Below are 20035 nucleotides of genomic sequence, written 5' to 3'. Positions count from 1 at the left end.
ATTGACACCCATGGGGCAGAAGCCAGGGATGTTATGAAATGTCTTACAGTACACAGAACAGCCCTGAACAATAAGAATTATCTGACCCAAAATGCCAACAGTGTTAAGATAGACAAAGTGTTGCAGATGATCTGGCTTGCCCAAACATTGGCCACCAGTGTTCATCTGTCTCGTGCCTGACCGGGATGGCCTGTGAGTCCTTATTCTGAGACATGAGGCTCAACCACCACTGCAGCCTCTTCCAGAGCTAGAATTCTGAGGACTTATCCTAATGCAGTTATTCTCTTTCATGACCAAAAAGGGTGTGGAGGACATTGGTGCCCCAGTTTGAAAGGGAACTCTTCCAGCCCAGACAGATGTGTATTCACATAAGAAAAAACTGTTGGAGTCTCTTGTCTGAACTCTCCTCCTGTGTGTAGTGAAATAATACAGCCTTAGCTTATGAGGAATGGATGAATATTGTAGCTTCACTGCAGAATGCCCAGCTTACAAACCACATCGTCCTCAGGAGCTGTTTCATTTTGTCATTTTCTTTCAAATGTCTTCAGTGTAGTATGACAGGTACAAATGTGTCATATTCAACCTGTCAGAGAGAGATGAGGCTTGACATTTCATAAAGGTGGCGAGACAGCTTTCATGCAGATTGCTGTAGTAGGGAAAGGTAATTCAGTATAGGCTGAGCTCAACTCGCCAGAAATGAAAGGTGGGAGACTTTTAAAACATGGGAACATGCTAAAGGAAATTAGTGAAAGAGGATAAAGGGAGGGGAAGCTGGTCATGTGGTTAAGCCACATGTGTCTTCTCACTGGTGCTTATCAAAGTCAAACTCCTACCCTCCCAGAGGCTGCAGGACAGAGCCCGATCCTCAAAGATTGTACTTCAAAGGATGACTACCAAGTCCTTGAGAAAGACACTCTGGATCAGGGACAATCCAGCCCAGAGGGACAGAGTAAGAATTTTATAATTGTAAGTTTTCTAACACTGATTGAAGGAAAGGAGGTCAGAAGCCTACTGAACAAGCAGTAAGTTCTCTGGACAGTCTTGAACTTTCTCAAGAATTTTAAGGGTGCTAGAGTCATCCCAGGAGCACAGCCTTGAACTGTTCTTAGAAACTATTTCTAGCATTTTTGCGAGTCTCTTAGTGTGTAGGGTGGACAAAATCATTTATGCTGACAGTTCGCAGGCTTTCAAAGTTTACAGGTCAAGTTTGAAGCCTCGTCAGGAAGGGGGCTCCAGAGCATCTGACTCAAGTTTGATCAAGAAGAGAGTTGTCGAAATGTGAAGGGTCTCCATGAGACTCCTACCTGCTCCAGGCAACTTCACTGGTCCTGGGGGAGATGCAGGTAAATAACTTATCTGGCCAGACTCAGTATGCCTGCTCTGTATCTGCCACCTCGACATATTGTGACAGGGCCCAACGCAAAGTATCGTGAAGGATTGAAGGATTCCAGGGACCTTGAGAAAACTTGAAAGCTCACAGCAGAATCCCTGCCAGGATGCCTTCATCAGGAATGACTCAGATCTTCAAACCCTCCCTAGTCTCTTTAAGGGAGTTTGAACCAAAGTCCCGGTTCACCCTCAGAGACTCTAAAAGCCCAGGAGCATCCAGGATGTGGTTGTGGATCTCCACCTTGCATCCTTCTCAGGGGCAATATTCCAGGGGTAGCATGTTAAGGAGATCAACTCCTACTAGCCTCCACAGGAATCATATCTGCTCATTTGTTCACCATCTTCTTGTTTGTTTGTTTGTTTGTTTCAGTTGGGGCCGCCCTTCTCATGCCAGTATATTTGAACCTGGATTCCATTAGAGCAATGTACCGCAGAGGGTACTGGGAGGTGAGCAACTCAATTGTTTCTCTAGAGCTAGATCAGGCTGGTAGGAAAGGGGAAAGGTAAATGCTTAGTCCTTTCCAGACATAGCTTCCTTGAGTGTCAGGATATAAGATTTAGCCAGTTTTATTTCCACTAGCTTAACTTTCAAGCACTTCTTTCCACAGGACATTGCCTGGGTCAGCACCTTTTATATCCGCTATTTCATCACATTTGGCCCTTTCTATGGAATCTTCGGAACCCTGGTGCTCATATACTTAGTCAAGTAAGAAAACAATAATATCTCCTACTCTTATTACCTGGATGTTCCTCTTACCTTTCTTACTTGATCTATTTATGATTAGCAATGATTAGCAGATTATGACACCAGACTGCATTCTTGTAGCTGAGACAGTTCCAAGAAAATGTGGGATAAAACAGCTAAAATAGTTGAATGAGTTTCTTGGAAACTGCATTTGCCCAATCTTGCCTTTTTTCTCACGTGATTAATTCCCAATTACAGAAGGCAATGGCACCCCACTCCATTGCTCTTGCATGGAGAATCCCATGGACGGAGGAGCCTGGTGGGCTGCAGTCCTTGGGATCATGAAGAGTCGGACAGGACTAAGCGACTTCACTTTCACTTTTCACTTTCATGCATTGGAGAAGGAAATGGCAGCCCAGTCCAGTGTTCTTGCCTGGAGAATCCCGGGGACAAAGGAGCCTGTTGGGCTGCCATCTGTGGGGTCGCACAGAGTCGGACACGACTGAAGCAACTTAGCAGTAGCAACAGTCCCTTACCATCTGAGGAGGATTAGTCCCTGGACCCACCTCAGTTACCAAAACCCAAAGATATTCAAGCTCCATAGTCATCTATCCATATATGTGGTTCCACTACTGTGGATTCATGCAACCACTAATCTTGTAGTACTCTGGGTTTACTTAAAAATATCCACATTTAAGTGGACCTACATGTTTCTCAAAGGTCAACTGTATTCTGCCTGATCACCAAGTCCTTCAAACTGTAATCCAGCTGGGCATCATAATTCTTACCAAAGATAATAGGAGGCCAGTTTTTTAAAAAGTTATTTTATGACTAGAGATTTTCCCCAAATCAAAATGACTTTAAACTGAATAACCCTCTTCAACTTCCCAATTTATTCCTTCCTCATTCATTTGCATTACTATTCATAACAATAACGGTAGCTACTACACATCAGGCAATTTGCTAAAGGCTTTACATGCATTATCCTATTTGATGTAATCAAAAATGCACAACCAGGCAATGTAGATAGTATCAATTTCATTGTTCTGATAAGAGAACTAAAGTTCAGAGAAATTAAATCACTTACTCAAGAGCAAGGGCCAGTGGCAGTGCCAAATCAAAACTTGTACCCAGTTCTGTCTGATGACAACAGCCAAGCTGTTAATCACATTGCACATATCCTTAAATTGTTGTTGCTTTAGTCACTAAATCATGTCTGACTCTTTTGTGACCCCATGGATTGTAGCCTGCCAGGCTGCTCTGCTCTGGGGATTTCACAGGCAAGAATACTGGAGTTGGTTGCCATTTCTTTGTCCAGGGGATCTTCCCAAGCCAGGAATCAAACCCAGATCTCCTGCATTGGCAGATGGAATCTTGACCACTGAGCCGCCAGGGAAGCCTGACCTTCAGCTATCTAGGTATCTTCTGAGCCTTGTACCAATGCCTACAGAAAATACTGGGAACACTGCTCTGGTACAGTAGGCTGCAAGACAGGTAGTGTGACTGAATACCTTGTATGTCATCTTTAGATATAAAAGGTCTGCAAAGATGAAAAACAAACAACCACCACATGATTGGAACCTTTGAGTCACTGCCATTTCCTCTACTGCTCAGCCAGATCTGCCAGTGGTTATGCAAGCCCAGTGAGTGGAACTGAAACTCCCCAAGGAGTGATCATATCTTCTTCTTATTCTCTTAAAGGCTTCTTGAAAGTCTCTGGGTTGCATATGTTACCCAGATGAGCCACATACCAATGAAAATGAGCACAGAGGAGAACCAGGACTGGTTCAGCTCTCAGGTAATAATGCTGTTCTGGGAAAGCATCCACCAAAGCATCCTGATTACCGTCTGCTGACCTCAAATGATGTTTATTGGAGGCTTGCCAGGGGTCAGGCACTGTCAACTGTTTTGCTACATCTCATGTAGCTATGTGCTCAGAATATTCCCACTTTACAAATGATAACATTGAGGTATGAAGAAGTTGCACAATTTGTGCAAGATCACACAGCTAATAAGTGGCAGAAATAGGTTTTATTTATTTATTTGGCCACACTGTGTGGCATGCAGGGTCCCAGTTCTCCTACCAGGGATCAAACCTGTGTCAGCACACACTCTTAACCAGTGGACCAGTGGGAGTTCTCTAGAAGCAGGTTTTAAACCTCGGCAGTTTGATTTCAGAAGCTTTGCTCTTAGCTAAGGCTTAATAAACTACAGTCCAGGGGCCAGTCTAGCCCAGTCTGTGTTTTTGTAGTTTTACTGGAACACAGCCACACTCATACATTACATATTCTCTATGATAGCTTTCATTCTAAAACAGCAGAACTGCATAGTTGTGATGCAGAATTGAAACATTTACTGTGCGGCACTTTACAGGCAAGGTTTACTAAACCTGCTTCAACATGACACAGTCTTTCAACGAATCTCACACTCCTAGAATAACAGAAGGGAGAACCCTGGAATCCCCCTCATTTCATTGTATAGATAGTGGGGCCCAGAGAGGAGACTCAGCATTCTCGGCAAGTGTGCTGTTAATGATTAAAAGATTCATGACCCATGCAGAATACCACTGCCTCTTAAGCCTGACACTGGCTATGCCGTGGTTAACTGGAGAATCCAGTCATCATACTGCTTCCTTTTCCATGCTCATTTCCAAATTCAGTGGACATTCCACACAGTAGTGGTTCTCAATCTTTTTGGTCAAGAAACCATTCTTTCTTTTTGGTCAAGAAACCACTCAAAACTTATCGAGAACATCAAAGAGCTTTCGTTTGTGGAGGTTATATCTACTGATACTTACTGTATTTGAAATTGAAACTGACAGTTTTAAAATATCTATGAATTAATTTTAAAATAATAGGATAAATCCAATAAAGGTTAACATCAGAGTGATGAAATCATCCCATGCTTAGTAGCCCCTGGAAAAACCCATGCTATAAGCATGCATGAATGAGAATGAAAAAGCCAAATACTGCCTCAGAAGTATTATGGGAATCATTTTGACCTTGAAGATCCTCTGAAAGTGTCCTAGGGAACCCCAAGATGCTCTAAAGCACACTTCGAGGACTGCAAAAATAACATTCAAAATGCCAACAACCCTAACAAGAATTAAATCTCAGAAAGGCACTGAATAAAATCACATTCATAAGCATTCTAAGTAGTCTGGAGAATCCTATGAACTTCTTCTCAGTCTGCCTTTGTACAAAATAAAATACATTAGATTAAAAAGGAAGCTACTTGTATATATTAATAAATGTATTTCTATGCACAAAACCCTTGATTAAAGCCCTTGCATGCTTTATTCCCCATTTAGAAGTTCTTTACATCTATTCTGTGGTAATAATATTCAAACTCCTATAATTTCTACCAGAGTCCTACAATCCCGCTTCCATCTGCCAAAGTCCTTACTCATGACACCTTAGTCTTTTGATGTTGAGGGCTGATAGTGACTTAGTCCTCTCAAATCCTATTTACTTCTTCATATCTATTGCCTTATCTATACTTTTTAGCAAAATGTCTTATTTACTTCATAATTGTAAGGTCCCTGAGACCTGGGATTTATTTTTATCCCTCATGGTTTGTTACACAAAATATGTACTCAGTCAGTACTTGTTGAATGATAGATAAATAAAAGAGTAACAATCTCTTGTTGACATGAGTTGATTTACATCTAATGTAAGCTTTTTCTTTGCAGGTCTTGGCCACCTGTAATGTTGAACAGTCCTTTTTCAATGACTGGTTCACTGGGCACTTGAACTTCCAAATTGAGCACCAGTAAGAGAAATAGTTTATGATAAAGGGAAGGGGCTGTCACTAATAACTGTCCTCCATATAGTCCAGAGCACTAGACTTGCAATCTTAAGGGAAAAAAATGAACCAGGATTCTCTAAAGGATGCTATTTTTCAATTAACAACAACGATAAAGAAAGAAGAAAGAAATGAAGGAAGTGTCACAATTGCGAGTTCAGTTCAGTTCAGTTCAGTCAGTCTTGTCTTACTCTTTGCGACCCCATGAATCGCAGCACACCCAGCCTCCCTGTGCATCACCAACTCCCGGAGTTCACTCAAACTCACATCCATCGAGTCGGTGATGCCATCCAGCCATCTCATCCTCTGTCGTCCCCTTCTCCTCCAGCCCCCAATCCCTCCCAGCATCCAAGTCTTTTCCAATGAGTCAACTCTTCGCATGGGGAGGCCTAAGTACTGGAGTTTCAGCTTTAGCACCATTCCTTCCTAAGAACATCCAAGACCAATCTCCTTTATTTTTTTTTTAATTTTATTTTATTTTTAAACTTTAAAATATTGTATTGGTTTTGCCAAATATCGAAATGAATCCGCCCCAGGTATACATGTGTTCCCCATCCTGAACCCTCCTCCCTCCTCCCTTCCCATACCATCCCTCTGGCTCGTCCCAGTGCACCAGCCCCAAGCATCCAGTATCGTCCATCGAACCTGGACTGGCAACTCGTTTCATATATGATATTATACGTACTTCAATGCCATTCTCCCAAATCATCCCTACCTCTCCGTCTCCCACAGAGTCCAAAAGACTGTTCTATACATCAGTGTCTCTTTTGCTGTCTCATATACAGGGTTATTGTTACCATCTTTCTAAATTCCATATATATGCATTAGTATACTGTATTGGTGTGTTTTTTTTTTTTTTTTCTGGATTACTTCACTCTGTATAATAGGCTTCAGTTTCATCCACCTCATTAGAACTGATTCAAATGTATTCTTTTTAATGGCTGAGTAATACTCCATTGTGTATATGTACCACTGCTTTCTTATCCAATCACCTGCTGATGGACATCTAGGTTGCTTCCATGTCCTGGCTATTATAAACAGTGCTGCGATGAACATTGCAGTACACGTGTCTCTTTCAATTCTGGTTTCCTCAGTGTGTATGCCCAGCAGTGGGATTGCTGGGTCATAAGGCAGTTTTATTTCCAGTTTTTTAAGGAATCTCCACACTGTTCTCCATAGTGGCTGTACTAGTTTGCATTCCCACCAACAGTGTAAGAGGGTTCCCTTTTCTCCACACCCTCTCCAGCATTTATTGCTTGTAGGCTTTTGGATCATGGCCATTCTGACTGGCGTGAAATGATACCTCATAGTGGTTTTGATTTACATTTCTCTGATAATGAGTGATGTTGAGCATCTTTTCATGTGTTTGTTAGCCATCTGTATGTCTTCTTTGGAGAAATGTCTATTTAGTTCTTTGCCCCATTTTTTGATTGGGTCATTTATTTTTCTAGAGTTGAGCTGTAGGAGTTGCTTGTATATTTTTGAGATTAGTTGTTTGTCAGTTGCTTCATTTGCTATTATTTTCTCCCATTCTGAAGGGTGTCTTTTCACCTTGCTTATAGTTTCCTTTGTTGTGCAGAAGCTTTTAAGTTTAATTAGGTCCCATTTGTTTATTTTTGCTTTTATTTCCAATATTCTGGGAGGTGGGTCATAGAGGATCCTGCTGTGATATATGTCGGAGAGTGTTTTGCCTATGTTCTCCTCTAGGAGTTTTATAGTTTCTGGTCTTACATTGAGATCTTTAATCCATTTTGAGTTTATTTTTGTGTATGGTGTTAGAAAGTGCTCTATTTTCATTCTATTACAAGTGGTTGACCAGTTTTCCCCACACCACTTGTTAAAGAGATTGTCTTTAACCCATTGTATATTCTTGCCTCCTTTGTCAAAGATAAGGTGTCCATATGTGCGTGGGTTTATCTCTGGGCTTTCTATTTTGTTCCATTGATCTATATTTCTGTCTTTGTGCCAGTACCATACTGTCTAGATGACTGTGGCTTTGTAGTAGAGCCTGAAGTCAGGCAGGTTGATTCCTCCAGTTCCATTCTTCTTTCTCAAGATAGCTTTGGCTATTTGAGGTTTTTTGTATTTCCATACAAATTGTGAAATTATTTGTTCTAGCTCTGTGAAGAATACCGTTGGTAGCTTGATAGGGATTGCATTGAATCTATAAATTGCTTTGGGTAGTATACTCATTTTCACTATATTGATTCTTCCAATCCATGAACATGGTATATTTCTCCATCTATTAGTGTCCTCTTTGATTTCTTTCACCAGTGTTTTATAGTTTTCTATATATAGGTCTTTAGTTTCTTTAGGTAGAAATATTCCTAAGTATTTTATTCTTTCCGTTGCAATGGTGAATGGAATTGTTTCCTTAATTTCTCTTTCTGTTTTCTCATTATTAGTGTATAGGAATGCAAGGGATTTCTGTGTGTTGATTTTATATCCTGCAACTTTAGTATATTCATTGATTAGTTCTAGTAATTTTCTGGTGGAGTCTTTAGGGTTTTCTATGTAGAGGATCATGTCATCTTAAAACAGTGAGACTTTTACTTCTTCTTTCCCATTTGGATTCCTTTTATTTCTTTTTCTGCTCTGATTGCTGTGGCCAAAACTTCCAAAATTATGTTGAATAGTAATGGTGAAAGTGGGCACCCTTGTCTTGTTCCTGACTTTAGAGGAAATGCTTTCAATTTTTCACCATTGAGGATAATGTTTGCTGTGGGTTTGTCATATATAGCTTTTATTATGTTGAGGTATGTTCCTTCTATTCCTGCTTTCTGGAGAGTTTTTATCATAAATGGATGTTGAATTTTGTCAAAGGCTTTCTATCTCCTTTAGAATGGACTGGTTGGATCTCCTTGCAGTCCATGGGACTCTCAAGAGTCTTCTCCAACACCACAGTTCAAAAGCATCAATTCTTTGGCGCTCAGCTTTCTTTATAGTCCAACTCTCACATCCATACATGACCACTGGAAAAACCATACCTTTGACTGCTGCTGCTGCTGCTGCTAAGTCGCTTCAGTTGTGTCCAACTCTGTACGACCCCATAGATGGCAGCCCACCAGGCTCCTCCGTCCCTGGGATTCTCCAGGCAAGAATACTGGAGTGGGTTGCCATTTCCTTCTCCAATGCATGAAAGTGAAAAGTGAAAGTGAAGTCGCTCAGTCGTGTCTGACTCCTAAGGACCACATGTACTGCAGCTTACCAGGCCCCTCCATCCATGGGGTTTTCCAGGCAAAAGTACTGGAGTGGGTGCCATTGCCTTCTCCCATAGCCTTGACTAGACGGCCCTTTACTGGCAAAGTAATATCTCTGCTTTTGAATATGCTGTCTAGGTTGGTCATAACTTCCCTTCCAAGGAGTAAGCATCTTTTAATTTCATGGCTGCAATCACCATCTGCAGTGATTTTCGAGCCCAAAAAAAATAAAATCTCAAGTAAATGGAGTGAAATCTTGGAAAAGTATCAGTGACTCAGTTTCCAGATTTCTATGGGCTTAGGAATTGGTGATTTCCTTGCATTTTCTTTGTTGGCAAAACCTAAGAAAAATCAGGACACTTGGGTAACCAACTTGTGTTCAAATTTAACTATGTTATAATTCAAATATTTACTTATCTGTGTCTTTAGAGCCAAGTTTACAAAATAACTAATGAAGTGGAGTCCCTGCTGCAATTTCTAAATGGTATCTGGAAATACTTAACCAATGGGTCAGTTACAAAGAGGAAACAGGTAGTTCACACCTTGATGCAAGTTAAAACATTGAGAGACAATTTCTCCAGAGTATCAGGGGAAAGGCTTTCCACATTCTCTTTGTCTAAGCCATGTGAGTCTATGATAGTCAAAGAAGGAACAAGACCTTTATTTGTTCAAGGAATTTTTTTTCATTCTATTTCTCATATTAGGGCTTGAAATTTTCAGCAAAACAAAAAAAGGACTATTACTCATAGTTTTATTAAAGGAGAGGTTTACATCCAAGACGGTCATCTGGCTGACTAATGAAAACTTGGGATTAAAAATCCATCTCTCCTCACTTCTTATTCCTTTCCTAGGACTTTTAGCTATTTACCATGACTTAATATACGTCCATCTATTCTTGCTAAGGAAGTTAGAAAGAGAGACTAAGACAGAGATTAGCAGGAGCAGGGTGGGCGGTTCAGTATCTCTAGTTCTATGGGTAGTTCTAAAGAGTGGGTAGTTCTAAATGGTAGAAAGTTCTAAATGATATACTTTCATTGGATCAGGCCAAAAATAAACAGTTGATGGAGCTAAAACATATTCCCTTAGTTCTTCCTAAACATCTGCCACCCAGAAGGATTGTAGAGGTTTAAGGAATAAGATGAGTCTGCCAGCAAGTTTTTTAACTTCCCAAAACAAAAGTATTGTGGAAGGTCAAGGTTGGGTCTGCGTGGCTGATACCATTTTATTTTGTAAAAGGGGAAAGGGAACTTTGGGTTTCTCCTTAGGTCTGAGAAGTTTTACATCTCCTTTCTCTGTTTCCTAGTCTATTTCCCACAATGCCACGCCATAATTATCACAAGGTGGCACCTCTGGTGAAGTCACTGTGTGCCAAGCATGGACTACCATATGTGAATAAGCCCATATTGAAGGCATTTGGAGATATTATCAGGTAATAACAGTCCCTCAACCCACAGCTCTCATTTCCCTTCACTGTTGGTTCCCAGACTCTTCACTGCTTTATGAATCATTCAGCCAATAACTGTTTATTAAGGAGAATTCATGTGCCCAGCATGGAGATGAGGCGCTATACAGAACAACACTAACACAGAAATGATAACAGTCATTCCTACCATTTAGCTGCTGCCTTCTGGGTACTTAGTGAAAATACCTTGATTCCCTACTAAATTTCAAGCTTCTTATAAACCAGGGTTCTGTATTATTTGTCTCTGTATCACCCAGAGCCTTGACATGCTTTAGAACTTAACCGGTGGGAGGGACTCTCAAGTCATCTGGTCCGGGGCTGCAAACTAAGGTGCTTTCAGGGTCTGGTGGGACAGGCAGGGGTGACTCTTCCTACAGGAACTGAGAATTCATACTCATCCTGAAGCATTCACAGTTCCCTGGAGGATCCTTTGCTCATCAAATTAACAGCCAAAACCTTGGTTGTATAATTTATCTTAAAATTAGGAAAAAGAAAAGCAAGGGTATCTTTTTAATATGAATAAATAAACCAGCAAGCCTAGAGCTGGTCAGATCTGACCCCTGAACAGTGACCCATCTTCACTCTCCACCACTGCCCTCCTCCTTTCCTGCCCTCCCGATATCTGGCCTCCCTTCAGCCACTACATAACTCCCTGCCCCTTGCCATGACACATCCTTGGTCACTTTTTCTCCTACCTAGAAAAATCTCCCAACTTGCCACCCCCCTCCTGTCACCTTCTCAAGTTCCGTTCACTCTCCAAAGCTCACCTGAAAGGTCTTTTCTTCATCTCGGTCCTCCTTTGCCCCCAAGACTAAACCCGTCATGTGCTCTCACAGCACCTGTTTCTCTTCATTTCTGATCCTTATTACAATCATGATTTAATAGCATATTGGGTAATAAATTATGTGATATGTGTCTCCCAATATAGACCACAGCTCCAGGTGGAAAGACTCTCACCACTCCTACTCACAGGTGTATCACCAGAGCCTAGAAAAGTCTTTAACTTTATAAAGTAGGAGAGGTAGGTGGATACAGGTTAGGTTGGTATAGCTATATGATTTACCTTGTAGAAATTCAGTAGAGATTTTTCTTTTAATATGGAGAAAAGAATAAGTGATGCTTTGGAGTACAGAAGAAAAATAATTGAAAGAAAAACTCAGTCTCTTCCATATAGAAATGCTGATGGACTGTGGACTGCCAGGCTTCTCTGTCCCTGGGATTTCCTAGGCAAGAATATTGGAATGGGTTGACATTTCCTTCTCCAGGGGATCTTCCCAACCCAGGGATAGAAACTGTGTGTCTTGCATCTCCTGAATTAGCCGGAGGATTCTTACCAATGAGCCACCTGGGAAGCCAGAAAAGGTGGACTCATCTTCTAATACATAAGTCAGTGTATTTGATTCTCCACACTGGCAAGATAGAAAGACATTTTTCAGATATAGCTGAAAATGACAATGTTGCCCTGAATTAAGTAAAACAGCAAATGTTCCATGAAGTAGCTCCTTTGACCTGGGTCTCGCCTACTCACAATTTTGTCTGCTCCTCTCACAGGGCCCTGAAGAAGTCTGCAGCCCTCTGGATGGATGCTTACTACAGCCATCCAGAAACATAATGTGGATGTGCGTGAGTCTGTGTTAAAGAGAAAGCCACAGGCCCCAAAGTGTCACTTGTGCTAAAGCTCATGATACCAAACCTCTCTAATGCCTGACTTACTTGCAGTTTCAACCTTCCCCAAAGTGAAATTTTAATCGTCTGTAATTCTTCTGATCAACTATCTGTATTTTTTTTGAATCAGCTATCTAGGAGGTAATCTGTTGTTTTTCATCCCTGCCCCCAGCCCAGAGGAAGAAGAGGATAAAACCCTTGTCATCCCCTCCCCATCATCAAAAAATTGTCTGCCCTAAATATACTTTGCTGAGAGCTTCCTTCCCCCTCTCTTCTTCTGATAAAAGCCTTCCATTTTCCCAACCCCTCAGAGCCCCATTTGATTAACTTTGTTCATAAATCACTGAATAAAGCCAATTCAATCATCAAATATACTCAGTTGAATTTTTGTTTTCTAACAGCTTGTTTAATAATCTTCCCAGAGGAGAAGACCCAAGGCCTGCTACTTTCACGACTTCCCAGATCACTGAGCACTGGTTAGAATTCAGATGATCCATCCTGCAGATCATTTCTGCCCTCTGCTCTTTGGCCACAGGAATAAAGATGGCTTGATTGGCCAGACCTCTGTCTCTGTAACCAAGCAGGACCCGATGGGGCCTCCTGGCAACAGCTCCCCCCAAAAGGCGATTTTGGCACATCCCCTGGCTTTATTTCCTCTCTGAGGCACCAGAAAATAGTAATTGATACAAATTTCCTGAACTGTTTTGCATATAGGAACGCATCCCCCCATCCCCACCACCAAAAGGAGGAACTACTTTTTGACCATGAACACATAGCCCAAGGCCACCTAGAGCCTAAGAACTGAAGATGGGAACCCCTGTGCCTCACCATCAGCCAGTCAGAGAACTGTACACAAGCTGATCCCAAACCCCGGGAACTCCCCCTCATGCGCCGTTACAAGCTGCTTTGCCAAAACCCTTCTGGGAGTCTAGACTTTTCAGGGCATGAGCCACCCCCTCCCCTTGCATAGCCCTGAAATAAACCTTTCTCTGCTCCAAACTCCATTTGAGTTTCTTTGGCCTCACTAGGCATCAGGTACAGGAACTTGTGTTGACATCCCTGCACACTAAGTGGCTCATGAAAGTTATGTTACAGCCCTACTTGCAGCTCTTCAATGGACTCCCATGGCTGCTCTTGGATGAAGATGAAACTTGGTGACTGCCAACAGACTATACATGTTGGTCCTCCCCCACGGAGCCTGCCCCACCTTAGACTACTTGCGTCTTCTTCAGCCCAGGTGGTTTCCTTCCAGGCTCACATACTCTTCTGCTAAAGGGTCTTGGCTTCTGAATCCAGTGTCTGAACTACACTTTTACCATCCCTGCCCTTACTCCTCACCTGGTTAGTTGCCACTTACCTGCAATCCTGGAACCACAGAACCACCCCTAACTGGTTCTGTTTCTAACAAGTCACTGAGACTTTTTCAAAGACAAGAGAACTGGGGAGGAGCTAAGATGGTGGAGGAATAGGACGGGGAGAACACTTTCTCCCCCACAAATTCATCAAAAGAACATTTAAATGCCCAGTAAATTCCACAAAACAACTTCTGAATGCCGGCAGAGGACATCAGGCACCCAGAAAAGCAACCCATTGTCTTCAAAAGGAGGTGGAAAAAATATAAAAGACAAAAAGGAGACAAAAGAGGAAGGGATGGAGCTCCATCCCAGGAAGGGAGTCAAAAAAAGAGAAGTTTCCAAACACCAGGAAACATTCTCACTGCCGAGTCTGTGCCGAACCTTGGAAGCACAGAGGGCAACATAACAGGGAGGAAAAATAAATAAACAATTAAAACCCATAGATTATGAGCCCTACGGTAACTCCCCTAGCGGAGAAGCAGCGCAGACGCCTGCATCTGCCATTAGCAAGCAGGGGCTGGGCAGGGAGGCGCGGCACGGGCTGCATCGCTTAGAGTAAGGATCTGGCCTGAATACCCCGAGCGCTACCTGAGCGAAATAATTTGGGATATAGCCAACCAGACTGTGGGATATCTACCACGTGAAAAGCCAGCCCTAACCTAAGACACCGCCAGTCCCGCGCACGGAACAAAGGACTGTACAGAGATAACCGGCTGCAGACCGTCCCCCTCCGGTGACAGGCAGCCAGAGCCGGAAGGGGGCAATCACAGCCCCAGAGAGACATTATCTACAAAACTGTAAGCAGGCTTCTTTGCTAACTAAAACTTCTTGGGGTTCTGGACAGTCAACATCCGCCTGAGAAGGTGCGACGGTTGTACACCCAGATAACCGAGCAGCGGGGAGGCGATAAGTCACAGCAACTGCACTCGCCAAACACCACATCATTGAAAAACAAGGATATGTCTTGTCTTTCTTGTCTGAGCTGCTCGGACCCGGGAAGGGCACAAAACGCAGGCCCAACCGAGTCTGTGCCTCTGAGGACTACCCAAGTGCCCAAACCTGAGCGGCTTAGACCTGGGAGGTGCAAGCAGACCAGGGCCAGCCACGGATGGTTCCTGGCAGAGCAATCTAGAGCCTGAGCAGTGTGGGCAGGGAGGGTACACGCGCACCATGAGCGGGGGCAGGCCCAGTGTGGCTGAGGCACTGCGAGCACATGCCAGTCTTATTTATTTGCAGCGTCCCTCCTCCCCACAGCACGACTAAACAAGTGAGCCTTAAAAAAAAAAAAAGGTGTCCACCACCGCCCCCTTTGTATCAGGGCGGAAATCAGACACTGAAGAGACCAGTAAACAGAAGAAGCTATAACAAAGGGAACTGCCTTGGAAGCGACAGGCAATAGATTAAAACCTCGTGGTTAGTACTGACTACCTAGGAAGGGGCCTGTAGATCTTGAGAAATATAAGCCAGAACAAGGAACTAGCTGAAAATGAACTGAACCCACAATACCCAAAACAACATCAGAGAAAGCCCTATATATTTTTTTTTACTATTTTTATGATCATTCTTTCTTTTTTAATTTTTTTTTAATTTTAAGTCCTCTATTACTCCTTTAATTTTCACTTTTATAACCTACTATTACTTTGCAAAAAAAAAAAAGACCCATTTTTTAAAAAAGCAAACTTCATATATATATTTTTTATAACTTTTGTGACCTCGTTTTTTTTTTTCTTCTTTTCTTTAACATTGTATTTTTGAAATTCCAAACTCTGCTCTAGATTGTTAATTTTAGCTTTTTTGTATTTATGAAATTAAAAGACGCTTACTCCTTGGAAGGAAAGTTATGACCAACCAAGATAGCATATTCAAAAGCAGAGACATTACTTTGCCAACAAAGGTTCATCTAGTCAAGGCTATGGTTTTTCCTGTGGTGATATATGGATGTGAGAGTTGGACTATGAAGAAGGCTGAGTGCCGAAGAATTGATGCTTTTGAACTGTGGTGTTGGAGAAGACTCTTGAGAGTCCCTTGGACTGCAAGGAGATCCAACCAGTCCATTCTAAAGGAGATCAGCCCTGGGATTTCTTTGGAAGGAATGATGCTAAAGCTGAAACTCCAGTACTTTGGCCACCTCATGCCAAGAGTTGACTCATTGGCAAAGACTCTGATGCTGGGAGGGATTGGGGGCAGGAGGAGAAGGGGATGACAGAGGATGAGATGGCTGGATGGCATCACTGACTCGATGGACATGAGTCTGAGTGAACTTCAGGAGTTGGTGAGGGACAGGGAGGCCTGGCGTGCTGGGATTCATGGGGTCGCAAAGAGTCGGACACGACTGAGCGACTGATCTGATCTGATCTGATCAATTTTGTACCTATATTTTTTTTTATAACTTTTGTGACATTTTTTTTCTCTCTTTCTCTTCATCTTTTCTTTAACATTGTATTCCTGAAACTCCAAACTCTACTGTAGATTTTTAATTTATGCTTTTTGGTATTTGTTATCAATTTTGTACCTATATCTTCTTTATAATTTTTGTGACTTTGTTTTTGCTTTTGTTTTTTCTCTTTCTTTTTCTTCTTCTTTTCTTTAACATTGTATTTTTGAAATTCCAAACTCTACTCTAGATTTTTTAACTTTTGATTTTTGGTATTTGTTATCAATTTTGTACCTATATTTTCTTTATAATTTTTGCGACTTTTTTTTCTTTTTCTTTTACTTTTTCTCTCTTTCTTTTCCTTCTTCTTTTCTTTAATGTTGTATTTTTTAAATTCCAAACTCTACTCTAGATTTTTAATTTTTGCTTTTAGGTATTTGTTAACAATTTTGTACCTTTAAGAACCCAGTCTTCAGTACCCATTTTTAACTAAGGAGCGAGATTACTGGCTTGACTGCTGTCTCCCCCTTTGGACTCTCCTTTTTTCCCACCAGGTCGCCTGTGTCTCCTCCCTAACCCTTCTCTACTCTACCCTACTCTGTGAATTTCTGTGTGTTCCAGACGGTGGAGAACACTTAGGGAACTGATTACTGTCTGGATCTGTCTCCCTCTTTTCATTCCCTTCTTTTATCCTCCTGGCCACCTCTGTCTCCTTCCTTCCTGTTCTCTTTTCTGTATAACTCCATGAACATCTCTCAGCGCTCCAGTTATGGAGGGCACATAAGGAAGTGATTACTGGTTAGCCCGCTCTCTCCTCTACTGATTCCACCTCATGTCATTCGGGTCACTTCTAACTCCCTCCTCCCTCTTCTCTTCTCCATGTAATGCTGTGAACCTCTCTGGGTGAACCTCACGGTGGAGAATCTTTTCATCTTTAACCTAGATGTTTTATCAATGGTGCTGTATAGAAGGAGAAGTTTTGAGACTACTGTAAAAATAAGACTGATAACTGGAAGCAGGAGGCTTAAATCCAAACCCTGACTCCAGGGAACATTAATTGACAGGAGCTCATCAAATGCCTCCATACCTACACTGAAACCAAGCACCACACAAGGGCCAACAAGTTCCAGGGCAAGACATACCAAGCAAATTCTCCAGCAACACAGGAACACAGCCCTGAGCTCCAGTATACAGGCTGCCCAAAGTCAACCCAAAACCATAGACATCTCATAACTCATTACTGGACACTTCATTGCACTCCAGAGAGAAGAAATACAGCTCCACCCACCAGAACACCGACACAAGCTTCCCTAACCAAGAAACCTTGACAAACCACCTGTACAAACCCACACATAGCAAGGAAATGCCACAATAAAAAGAACTCCACAAACTGCCAGAATACAGAAAGGACACCCCAAACTCAGCAATTTAAACAAGATGAAGAGACAGAGGAATACCCTACAGGTAAAAGAACAGGATAAATGCCCACCAAACCAAACAAAAGAGGAAAGAGATAGGGAATCTCCGTGATAAAGAATTCCGAATAATGATAGTGAAATTGATCCAAAATCTTGAAATCAAAATTTATCTGATAAATAGCCTGGAGACAAGGATTTAGAAGATGCAAGGAGGGTTTAACAAGAACCTAGAAGAAATAAAAAAGAGTCAATATATAATGAATAATGCAATAAATGAGATCAAAAACACTCTGGAGGCGACAAATAGTAGAATAACAGAGGCAGAAGATAGGATTAGTGAATTAGAAGATAGAATGGTAGAAATAAATGAATCAGAGAGGACAAAAGAAAAACAAATTAAAAGAAATGAGGACAATCTCAGAGACCTCTAGGACAATATTAAACGCTACAACATTCGAATCATAGGGGTTCCAGAAGAAGAAGACAAAAAGAAAGACCATGAGAAAATACTTGAGGAGATAATAGTTGAAAACTTCCCTAAAATGGGGAAGGAAATAATCACCCAAGTCCAAGAAACCCAGAGAGTCCCAAACAGAATAAACCCAAGGCGAAACACCCCAAGACACATATTAATCAAATTAACAAAGATCAAACACAAAGAACAAATATTAAAAGCAGCAAGGCAAAAACAACAAATAACACACAAGGGAATTCCCATAAGGATAACAGCTGATCTTTCAATAGAAACTCTCCAAGCCAGGAGGGAATGGCAAGACATACTTAAAATGATGAAAGAAAATAACCTACAGCCCAGATTACTGTACCAGCAAGGATCTCATTCAAATATGAAGGAGAAATCAAAAGCTTCTCAGACAAGCAAAAGCTGAGAGAATTCAGCAGCACCAAACCAGCTCTCCAACAAATACTAAAGGATATTCTCTAGACAGGAAACACAAAAACGGTGTATAAACTCGAACCCAAAACAATAAAGTAAATGGCAACGGGATCATACTTATCAATAATTACCTTAAACGTAAATGGGTTGAATGCCCCAACCAAAAGACAAAGACTGGCTGGATGGATACAAAAGTAACACCCCTACATATGTTGTCAACAAGTGACGCACCTCAAAACAGGGGTCACATACGACTGAAAGTGAAGGGCTGGAAAAAGATTTTCCATGCAAATAGGGACCAAAAAAAGCAGGAGTAGCAATACTCATATCAGATAAAATAGACTTTAAAACAAAGGCTGTGAAAAGAGACAAAGAAGGTCACTACATAATGATCAAAGCATCAATCCAAGAAGAAGATATAACAATTAAAAATATATATGGACCCAACATAGGAGCACTGCAATATGTAAGACAAATACTAACAAGTATGAAAGGAGAAATTAACAATAACACAATAGTAGTGGGAGACGTTAATACCCCACTCACACCTATGGATAGATCAACTAAACAGAAAATTAACAAGGAAACACAAACTTTAAATGATACAATAGACCAGTTAGACCTAATTGATATCTATAGGACATTTCATCCCAAAACAATGATTTCACCTTTTTCTCAAGCACACACAGAACCTTCTCCGGGATAGATTACATCCTGGGCCATAAATCTAGCCTCGGTAAATTCAGAAAAATTGAAATCATTCCAAGCATCTTTTCTGACCACAATGCAGTAAGATTAGATCTCAATTACAGGAGAAAAACTGTTTAAAATGCCAACATATGGAGGCTGAACAACACGCTGCTGAATGACCAACAAATCACAGAAGAAATAAAAAAGAAATCAAAACTTGCATAGAAACGAATGAAAATGAAAACACAACAACCCAAAACCTGTGGGACACTGTAAAAGCAGTCCTAAGGGGAAAGTTCATAGCAATACAGACATACCTCAAGAAACAAGAAAAAAGTCAAATAAATAATCTAACTCTACACCTAAAGCAATTGAAAAGGAAGAAATGAAGAACCCCAGGGGTAGTAGAAGGAAAGAAACGTTAAAAATTAGGGCAGAAATAAATACAAAAGAAACAAAAGAGACCATAGCAAAAATCAACAAAGCCAAAAGCTTGTTCTTTGAAAGGATAAATAAAATTGACAAACCATTACCCAGACTCATCAAGAAACAAAGGGAGAAAAATCAAATCAATAAAATTAGAAATGAAAATGGAGAGATAACAACAGACAACACAGAAATACAAAGGATCATAGGAGACTACTATCAGCAAATATATGCCAATAAAATGGACAACGTGGAAGAAATGGACAAATTCTTAGAAATGTACAACTTTCCAAAACTGGACCAGGAAGAAATAGAAAATCTTAACAGACCCATCACAAGCAAGGATATTGAAACTGTAATCAAAAATCTTCCAGCAAACAAAAGCCCTGGTCCAGAGGGCTTCATAGCTGAATTCTACCAAAAATTTAGAGAAGAGCTAACACCTATCCTACTCAAACTCTTCCAGAAAATTTCAGAGGAAGGTAATCTTCCAAACTCATTCTATGAGGCCACCATCACCCTAATACCAAAACCTGACAAAGATCCCACAAAAAAAGAAAACTACAGGCCAATATCACTGATGAACATAGATGCAAAAATCCTTAACAAAATTCTAGCAATCAGAATCCAACAGCAGATTAAACGGATCATACACCATGACCAAGTGGGCTT

At 41.3% G+C, this 20035-nt stretch overlaps 1 protein-coding gene across 1 annotated transcript in view; it reads left to right on the top strand.

Moving 5' to 3' along the window:
- LOC113904643 (fatty acid desaturase 2-like protein FADS2P1) overlaps positions 1-12453 on the top strand; it is a 41279-nt gene extending 28826 nt beyond the window's left edge. Inside the window, exons 7-12 of the mRNA XM_027561766.1 lie at positions 1760-1836; positions 1998-2095; positions 3776-3872; positions 5766-5845; positions 10382-10507; positions 12092-12453. Of these exons, the coding sequence (XP_027417567.1) occupies positions 1760-1836; positions 1998-2095; positions 3776-3872; positions 5766-5845; positions 10382-10507; positions 12092-12152 (539 nt within the window). The 3' untranslated portion in view covers positions 12153-12453. The remainder of the gene's footprint in view (positions 1-1759; positions 1837-1997; positions 2096-3775; positions 3873-5765; positions 5846-10381; positions 10508-12091) is intronic.
- The last annotated feature ends 7582 nt before the right edge of the window (positions 12454-20035 follow it).

This window comes from Bos indicus x Bos taurus, chromosome 15 (assembly GCF_003369695.1).
Source record: "Bos indicus x Bos taurus breed Angus x Brahman F1 hybrid chromosome 15, Bos_hybrid_MaternalHap_v2.0, whole genome shotgun sequence".
Classification (NCBI taxonomy): domain Eukaryota; kingdom Metazoa; phylum Chordata; class Mammalia; order Artiodactyla; family Bovidae; genus Bos; species Bos indicus x Bos taurus.
This window is presented reverse-complemented; position numbering and strand designations above follow the sequence as displayed.